Here is a 10,206-nt window from a genome sequence, read left to right as displayed (position 1 = left end):
AATAACAGGTAAAGTAGATGCATCACCTAAAAAAGCATACCTTAAGTGTCCAGGCAATGGTATAAGCTCCAAAGTAGGTGTTTCCTCAATAGATGGTTTGAGCTTTCCTTCAGCATTCTTGAGATCAGAAGTACCAAGTGATTCAAATGGCATGTCTAGCTTTCGCCTCCAAGGAGAAACATTTAGATATTGTAGTTGCTCATTGCCATCCTCATCGTCACTGTCAAACTCCCCCACTAAAGCTTTCTCTAAGGCGTCAGACATTAGCATATGATCAAGTTCTGAAGTTACCGCAGAATCAATCAAATCCACCTTTAAGCGCTCCTCATCTTCTGTAGGGAATTTCATCGCCTTGAATACATTGAATGTCACTTCCTGATCCTGCACCCTCATAGTAAGTTCACCTTTCTGCACATCTATCAAGGTACGACTTGTAGCCAAGAAAGGTCTTCCCAAGATTATGGGAATCTTCTTATCTTCCTCGAAATCCAAAATGACAAAGTCTGCAGGGAAGAAGAGCTTATCCACCTTTACTAACACATCCTCCACTATGCCTCGTGGGTATGTAATAGAACGGTCAGCCAATTGTAGAGACATGTAGGTGGGTTTTGGATCAGGCAAATTCAACTTTTTGAAGATAGAAAATGGCATCAGATTGATGCTTGCTCCTAAATCGCACAGACATTTGTCGAAAGACAACTTGCCAATGGTGCAAGGAATGGTAAAACTACCTGGATCTTTAAGCTTTGGAGGTAGTTTTTGTTGCAGCACAACACTGCACTCTTTTGTTAGAGCAACGGTCTCAAGGTCATCCAGTTTTACCTTCCTTGAAAGAATACTCTTCATGAATTTTGCATAACTAGGCATTTGCTCCAGAGCCTCTGCAAAAGGTATGTTGATGTGAAGTTTCTTGAACACCTTCAGAAACTTACCGAACTACTTATCCAGCTTTTGTTATTGTAATCTCTTAGGGAAAGATGGTGGAGGATAGAGCTGTTTCTCCCCTGTATTACCCTCAGGAAGAGTGTGTTCAACAGTAGTCTTTCTTGGTTCCGCCGTTTTCTCCTTTTGCTTCTCTTCTTTATCAACAACTTCAGCTTCTCCGTCTTTCGCTTTTTCAGCTTCAGCAACTTTTCCAGATCTTAAGATAATAGCTTTGACTTGCTCTTTAGCTTCCTTCCTGCCTGGCACTTCAGTATCGCTGGAAAGTGTGCCAGGTTGACGATTGAGCACTGCATTGGCTATTTGACCAATTTTGATTTTCCAAGGTCTTGATAGAAACATCCCGACTTTTACACAACAACTTGAGCTCCTCGAAATCAGCACTAGAAGGTGAAGCAGCACCTCATTATTGAGGATATGATTGCCTTTGAGCGTAATGCTGTGGTTGCTGGAATCCAGGTGGATTAAACTGTTTACTTACGCCTTGTTGATATGGTTGCTGAATAGCATTCTTATTATTGCTCCAGCTGAAATTGGGATGATTTCTGTTGTTAGGATGATAAGTAGCTGGCACAGGCTGCTGCAGTCGCTGATAATTGTTCACATACTGAACAGATTCATTCACAAGAGAACACTGATCCGTAGCATGAGAACCTGCACAAAGCTCACAGACCATAGTTATCTGATTGACTCCATAGGTGGCTAAAGGATCGACCTTCAAAGACAGCGCTTGGAGCTGCGCTGTAATAGCTGTAGCTGCATCAACTTCCAGAATACCTGCTACTTCCCAGATATCATCCTTTGAGTTGGATTTTGATGCTCATTTGCAGCCATAGTTTCAATAAGATTATAAGCCTCAATATAGCTTATGGCCCACAAGGCGCCTCCAGCTGCTGTATCGAGCATGGGCCGAGATTGGGCCCCCAAACCATTATAAAAACCAGTTATCACCATCCAGTCAGGCATACCATGATGTGGACACTTTCTCAACATCTCCTTGTAGCGCTCCCAAGCTTCGCACATAGATTCTGTTGGTTGCTGCGCAAACTGATTAAGAGCACTCCTCATAGCTGCAGTCTTTGCCGTTGGATAGAACTTCACTAGAAACTTTTGCGCAAGATCTTGCCAAGTAGTGATGGACCCAGCTGGTTCAGAATGTAACCAGTCCTTAGCTTTATCCCTCAGAGAGAATGGGAAAAGCCTCAGCTTGATAGCCTCATCAGTCACACAATTATATTTGAAAGTACTAAAGATCTCGACAAAATTCCTTATATGCATGTTGGGGTCTTCAGTCGCAGCACCTCCGAAAGAAATAGAATTCTGCACCATCTGAATAGTGCACGGCTTGATTTTAAAAGTGTTAGCCTGAATAGCCGGATGAAGGATGCTTGACTGAATGTCATCAATTTTTGGCCGAGAAAAGTCCATAAGAGCTGGATTTGCCGGAACTATACGATCACCCATGATTATTGGTTCTTTCTGCTCACTCTCTTTATCCGAATCTTCAAAATCTATCTTCTCCGGAATATCAAGAACTGATTCTGTCTCCTCAGCCGTATCTAAAGTCCTCTTGCGAGTACGAGAACGTGTTTGCATAAACGCTCGCTAAAGTACCTGAAACACAACCGGAAACAATAAGTAACATGTCTTAATCAATGCGTCCTAATGACCACTGATGGTAAGTACATAAACTAAACAAATACGCCGAGTCCCCGGAAGCGGCGCCAAAAACTTGTTAGGCACAAAACACGTGCTAATAATTCACGCAAGTATACGCGTTCGCAAGTAATATAGAATAATTTCTAGTTCGTTCCCACAGAGACTCGGACTAATTATGTTCAATTACACTTACTCACCAATGTATGATTACTTCTCAATGTCAAGACAATAACACTTAGATTTGATTAACTAATTATTAATTATAATTAACCACGAGAATTAAACACTTAATTGATACTTGAATTAACAATATTAAACACACATGAGATCATAACTTCATTACTACTCCCTTCAATAGTTATCGTTATTACCCTTAGCATAAAACGGTGATGATATTAATCGAACAACACGAAACTGATAAAAGTCAACTTTCGTTGTACTAATACCATTCTACCAAACATCCACAATTAAGATAGAAGTTGAATAGACATCAATTATGTTGAGACCCTATATGTCTACAGAATTTGACAACATAACAATTTAAGCACAAGTTATTCCTTATGATTACAGAGGGCAAGTAAAATGGTTAGAGTTACCCACTAATCATGCATACACATACATGAACCTATGCTAGCATGGCAAGTTCTAAACCTCAAGATCCACTGTCGCTTCAAAAGAGATTAACACCCTATCTTATATGTTCACGACACACATTAGACGAATAAGCGCAACCAATACTAGATATCATACAATCATCACACACTAAGGTATTAAACAACTAACTAAGAATTCCATAGTAAATCCGTTACGACCCCATGATCACGATTAGCCTATGATAGAACTCATCGTCACCATGGGTTCATATGAAAACATGATAATAACACACAAGATAAACTAATAAAAATACTTATTAAAACCAGAGTACGTCACAAGAGTAATAAGGTTCAAAGTAAAGAAAACTAGCATCCACTGATATAACGAATAAAAGAATCACAAGAAAACGTATGCTTCCTCTTCTTTGTTGCGATGTGCTAAAACGGTCTTCTTCCTTCTCTCCTTGCTCCTTGATTGATACCACCATTCATATGTGAAACGTCTCTGAAACTACTTATATAGAAGCCCCATAAGACCCAGCCATCTCAGAAGTCAGAAGTACAACAGAATAAGAACTCTAAAAATTAGTATAAAAAATTACGCCCCTGAGCGGCCGCCCAGCAATCCTGAGCGGGCGCCCAGCTTCCTGAGCGGGCGCCCAGCTAGGCTGAGCGGGCGCCCAGCTGCTCACTGGAAAATTCTTCAATCTGCTCCCGTTTTCTGCTGCGTTCTGCTCCTAACTTCTCACATTCAATGCCAAGCACTCCCCTAGGCTTATTTATGATGAAATCTCCCCACAAACGCAAGTTATATCCTGAAATGCACAAACACTAGAAAAACGCATCAAATACACAAAATACTTGATTTCAAGACATCAATTCAAGCCATTATAGACGTTCTAAGTGGTATAAAATGCCACTTAATAACGGTCTCTCTCAGTAAGGCCCCATGCCTGGATGACTAACAAGGTCTTTATAGTTTGCATATCTATCTCCACGAAGCCCTCTATTTGTGCTACAAGCCCAGTCTTATTCATGATTTGTTAGCCTCTTAGTGAGCCCCCTACTTTGGCTACTATCAAGGTTTTTATTGGGTGATAACCTTTGTTAGCAAGGCCCCTCTACATTATGTGAATTTTCTTCAAGCATTTAAACTGTTTGTAGAACTAGGCCACCATGCCCTTACAAGGCTGAAAAGGTCTAGGATACCACGGTGCGAGGCCCCAGTAGGCCTCTCCAACGATCCAAATTTATGTTCATAAGTCTATTGAATGCTAAATCATGTGATAACGGCTGAGAAGAGGCCACCATAAGTAGAAAGGAGGACCATCGTCCCCTCAACAAATGAAAGAAATGATCTTTACTGTGACCCCGAGGGAGTTGTTGTTATATATATGTTATAACGCTCAAGAATGCCGATGTGCCTTTCTACACGGGTTAACATTGATGTGTCATGGGCCTCAACTCGTCTCTCTAAGGGGTCCAAGCTCTCCTCTTTAGCAAGAATCAGGCTTACTTCTTTAACAGTGATTCAAGCTCTCCTCATCTTGATCCTTGACTCAAGCTCTCGTCTCTAAGGGGTCTGGATTCAACTCTATTGATGGGACTTATGATTGATAGTGCATAGGATATCGTCATCTCGCCCCGTGACTCAGGTTTTTTTCATCTCTCCAAGGGGTTTGGGTTCATCTCTGTTAATGGGACTTAGGATCTCTTCATATCGCTTAATCATTCAGGTTTTCATCATCTCACTTAGAGGTCTAGGCTCACCTCTCTACGGAATTTGGGCTCCCTTTTTGATAGAGATTCACACTCGCCTCACTAGTGAAGGTACATGTTCACCTATCTAAAGGTTTCAGATTTAGGTATCCAAGAGATCCGGGCCCAAACTATGTGAGGGGTTCAAATTTAAGTTCTCTAAAAGATTTATGCTCACCACTCAACTTGTTTTTAAAAAGTTCTTTGAATATTCAAGTCGCAGAGTTTTCTCTCCATGTCAAAGTGAGAGTCTTGAGTTTTCTCTTCATTTTTCTTATCTTAAGAACCGTAAGAGTGTATTTCGATACAAACAATGGCTAGAGTAGAGGAGATCAATGAGCAGATGGCTGGGATGGGCATCGAGGATGAGGAGAACGAGGAACTGGTTTTTGATGAAGCATTTGAGGATACTGTGAATAAGTTTGAATTGTGCTTGGTCGGGCGATTCTTGACAGAAAAGAACATCAACTCTAAGGCAATGAAATCAAAGTTAGCAGACATATGGAGGCCAGCAAGGGGTATCAACATAAAGGAGTTGAAACTGGATTTTTTCTCTTTCAGTTCTATCATATGGATGATATGCAGTGGGTGGTTAATGGAGGTCCTTGGTCATTTGACGGAGCTATGTTGATTACCAACATAATCAGGAAAGATGAAGATCCTCTGGAAGTGCCTTTGGTTACCATTCCCTTCTGGATTCAACTATATAGGTTGCCGGGAGGATTCATGACTGAACAAGTAGGTAAACAACTGGGAGATTTCTTTGGTACGTTCATTTCGTATGATCCAAACAACAACTCAAGCATTTGGCGTGAATGTATGCGGATTAAAATCTTAGTGGATGTCAGGAAGTCGTTGAAAAGGAAGAAGAAAATATGTCGAAAGAATGGTACTGAGTGCATTATACAATGTAAATACGAAAGATTAGGTGAACTATGTTTTGTCTGTGGCATGGTGACCCACACTGAGAGATTCTGCAACAAAAAGATGAGCTTAAGTTGCAACGATGCTGTCAGAGAATGGGGGAACTGGCTTAAAGCTCCGCCGCGCAGGGTGGCGGGTCAAGAACGGAGTAGGTGGCTCAGAGATGAACGTGACGTGGATTGGGGCACCAATCACGGGAATGCTAACTGCAATCAGCATTTTACGGGAAGTGCATCATCCGTAAAGATGGGGATAGGAAACCAGGGGCGAGATTTTAGGGGTAAGGCTCATTCTGGGGCAATTTTTTCGGGGAATGATCAACTGATTGAAAATTCAAATATCTTGACGGCAAATATAAATTCTAGCTCACCCAATGGGCCTACTGATGAGGAGTTACATGGGCTTAATATCGATGAAAGGAAAAGAAGACGTGGGCTAAATGAAAATGAGTATATGGAAACTGAAGGTGGCAACACATCTTTTTTTACAGAATCTAATCTTTCTAAAGTTGATTGTGCAGATTCTTCTCCTGAATTTTTGGCTACGCTTGCAAGGCAAGCTAGCCATCCCCAATGAATATCTTAAGCTGGAACTGTCAAGGGTTGGGGAACCCTCAGACAGTTCGTGTTCTTAGTGACCTTTTAAAGTCACGTAAACCCGATCTTTTATTTCTTTCTGAGACTATTTCGTATACAAATAAAATTGAGGAGCTTCGTGTTAAATTTGGCTTCTCGCAGTGTTTTTCAGTTGATAGAGTAGGTCGTAGTGGTGGTTTGGCTATTTTCTGGAAACATAATGTGAATTGTGAAGTAACAGGATACTCACAGAATCACATTGATGTTAACTTTATAGAGAATAATGTAGCTTTGTGGCGTCTTTCTTGCTTTTACGGCTTCCCTGAAAGAACTAGACGTAAGCAATCATGGGATTTTATTCGGTTGTTAGCAGACTTGTCTCAAATTCCGTGGTGCATTATCGGAGATTTCAATGATCTTTTGTATGTTTCAGACAAATGGGGTAGTGTCCCTCATCCTCCAAGCTTAATGGAGGGATTTAGAGCAGCTATTGATGATTGTATACTTTCTGAACTGGACCTAAGTGGAGGAAAGTACATATGGGAGAAAAGCCGTGGAAAAAGTAATTGGGTTCGGGAAAGATTGGACAGAGCATTTGCCACTAGCTCTTGGCATAGCTTATTTCCGCTCTGTAAGTTGCTAGTTGATCATGTTCCAGCTTCCGACCATGATCCAATTTTTCTTGACTTGCTTAATATATCTCTGGCAAGAAAGCAGTTTCGTTTTAAGTTCGAGAATACTTGGCTTCAAGATCCGAACTTCCGGAAAGAGGTCTCAGACTTTTGGCTAGAGCTTCCCACTATAAATATTTTGCCCAAGCTTATTTCGGTGTCTAGTTTTATGGCGCGGTAGGGAAGGAATTTTTTTCACAAATTCCGAGATAAGATTAAAAGACAGAAGGAGAGACTGCAGTTGTTTATTAATCGCACTGATGAAGAGGGGATTAAAGATTATTTCATGGAGAAGGAAAGATTGAACGAGTTGTTGCTTCATGAAGAAGTATATTGGAAGCAAAGGGCGAAAACGTTTTGGTTGACTGAGGGAGATGCTAATACAAAATTCTTCCATGCGAGTGCATCAACTAGGAGGAAAACCAATTTTCTTCCTTTCCTTGAAACTGATTCAGGAGAGAAAGTGAGCAACCTTGAGGATATGGGTCGGATGGTAAAAGATTATTATACTTCTGTGTTCACAAATAACAATTCTGTTGATTCAATCCACCTAGGTAAGGCTGATAAACGTGTTACGGAGGAGCAAAACGAAATGTTAGTTGCAGATTTGTCATTTGAAGAATTTTCAACTGCAATCAAGCAAATGCACCCTGACAAAGCTTCAGGTCCAGATGGTTTGAACCCAGCTTTTTTTCAAAATTTCTGGTCTATTTTGGGGCGTGAAGTCTATGAATGTTGTAAGATTTGGCTAAACACTATTTCTTTTCCAGCACAACTAAATGATACAAATGTTGTTCTTATTCCTAAGAAGGAGAATGCTTGTTGTATGAAAGACTTACGACCTATAGCTTTGTGCAATGTCTTGTACAAGATTCTAGCTAAGGTGTTATCAAATCGGTTGAAAATTCTACTGCCTAATCTGATCTCTGAAAACCAATCCGCCTTTGTGCCGGGCCATAGCATAACTGACAATGTGCTAGTGGCTTTCGAGGTTGTTCATCACATGAGAAGGAAGAGTAGAGGTAGTGAGGGTGAAGTTGCTCTGAAATTGGACATTAGTAAAGCCTATGATAGGGTTAATTGGTCATACTTAAAAGCACGGATGCAGGCTATGGGTTTTTGTCAAAAATGGATTCAGTGGATCGTGCTTTGCGTTTATACGGTCTCTTATGAATTCTGTTTCAATGGTGTTTCTGTAGGACCAGTTTGTCATTCCCGTGGTTTAAGGCAGGGGGATCCATTGTCCCCGTACTTGTTTCTATTCTGTGTGGAAGGCTTATCAAATGCTTTGGACAAAGCTGCATGTGAGGGTCGTATTCGTGGTTCGCAGGTTAGCCCAACAGCTCCAACTCTTACACACTTGTTATTTGCGGATGATAGTTTTCTATTTTTTCAAGCTAATACAGTTGAAACTACTGCTGTTAAATCTCTGTTGAACGAGTATGAGGCCTTATCGGGACAATCTGTGAATTTTCAAAAATCTGCTATCATGTTTAGCTCTAATGTTCGACAATCGGAGAGGGCTGTTTTGTCTGGTATCTTGGGTGTAAGTAATGATCTCCAGCAGGGTAAGTACTTGGGACTTCCATCTTTTGTTGGTCGCTCTAAGAAAAGGGTGTTTGGTTTTGTTAAAGATAAAGTCCGTAAAAGGTTGCAGGGGTGGCAGTCGAAGTCGATATCTCGAGCGGGTAAATCAATCTTAATCAAAAATGTGGCACAATCTATCCCCTCATACTGTATATCATGTTTTTTACTACCCAAGTCCTTTTGCCAAGAACTTGAAAGAATGTTGAATAAGTATTGGTGGTGCACCTCTTCAAATGATCGACGAGGTATTAGCTGGCTTTCATGGGACGCAATGAGTTCATCGAAGAGTAAAGGTGGTATGGGTTTTAGAAACCTTTATGGTTTCAATATAGCATTATTGGGGAAACACTGTTGGAATTTTATAAAAAAGCCTCAATCATTGGTTGCTCGTGTTTTTAAAGCACGTTATTACCCAAATTCACATTTTCTTCATGCCTCTGTGAGTCCAGGCTCTAGCTATGTTTGGTCAGGAATTATGACGGCAAAGAATAGTATTTTTAAGGGATACAAGTGGGTGCTAGGAGATGGTGTGGATATAAACGCGGTTAAAGATTCGTGGATTCATGGCACGACTGATTTCTGTGTGACACAGGGCATTGAGTACGGAACAAATCATATCCCTGTTTCAAGTTTTTTCCAATCTGATTCTAAGAGTTGGGAGGTTGAGAGGGTGAAATCATTTTTCACTGAAGCAGATGCTCGCTTGATTCTGGTAATGCGTATTCCTCAGACTAATGTAGTAGATAGACTAGCATGGACAAGAACAACAAATGGCCAGTACACAGTCAAAACTGGGTACCAACTTTGGCACGAGTCCAATGTGGGGGTTGGCACTATAATTCAATCAAATGGCTGGAACAAGCTCTGGAGATTAAATCTTCCTCACAAGATCAAGATTTTTCTTTGGCGTTTCTGCAGAAACAATGTGCCTGTTAGAAGAAGATTAAGTGCTAAAGGAGTGCGATTACCAATTACGTGTCCCATGTGTATGTCAGATGTTGAGCATATGGCTCATGTATTCTTTGACTGCCCATTTGCTCTCAGCTGTTGGCAATATGCTGGTATAGTTTATGATATGCAAATGGTGGAAGATGTTACAGAATGGCTCCTTCAGAAGATCAGTATTGCTTCAAGTGAAGAGACAGAAGTATTGGCTAAGGTATTGTGGGGCATCTGGTTTTTCAGGAATAAAAAAGTCTGGGACGACAAGGTAGTTACTAATGTAGTGGCTATGGACTGGAGCACTAAATCAATAGTAGACTGGAAGCTGGCTAAACAGAATAAGTCTCAATTCCAGGCACTGAGTGCAGGAGTTATTGCTCGATCGTCTCACAAATGGAAGCCACCTGATGAGGGATGCTTTAAATTAAATGTTGATGCTGCTATAAAACTCGGAACAGACACTTTTACTATAGGTCTAGTCCTTCGAGATCATCGAGGACATTTTGTGGCAGGTAAAACTATGTGTATCCGAATGGTGAGCACTGTCCTTGAAGC

General features: G+C 40.9%; 1 protein-coding gene across 1 annotated transcript; it reads left to right on the top strand.

The window, feature by feature from the left end:
• The first annotated feature begins 6,448 nt into the window (after positions 1 to 6,448).
• Positions 6,449 to 7,303, top strand: LOC141686251 (uncharacterized). The gene has a single exon (XM_074491296.1). The coding sequence runs from the start codon at positions 6,449 to 6,451 to the stop codon at positions 7,301 to 7,303; it is 855 nt and encodes a 284-aa protein (XP_074347397.1).
• The last annotated feature ends 2,903 nt before the right edge of the window (positions 7,304 to 10,206 follow it).

This window comes from Apium graveolens, chromosome 9 (assembly GCF_009905375.1).
Source record: "Apium graveolens cultivar Ventura chromosome 9, ASM990537v1, whole genome shotgun sequence".
NCBI lineage: Eukaryota > Viridiplantae > Streptophyta > Magnoliopsida > Apiales > Apiaceae > Apium > Apium graveolens.
The sequence above is the reverse complement of the archived record's forward strand: the minus strand, read 5'-3'. Positions and strand labels throughout refer to the sequence as shown.

Excerpts from the sequence above, each read along its gene's own strand:
- LOC141686251 (XM_074491296.1), top strand. The coding sequence starts at position 6,449 with ATGAATATCTTAAGCTGGAACTGTCAAGGGTTGGGGAACCCTCAGACA.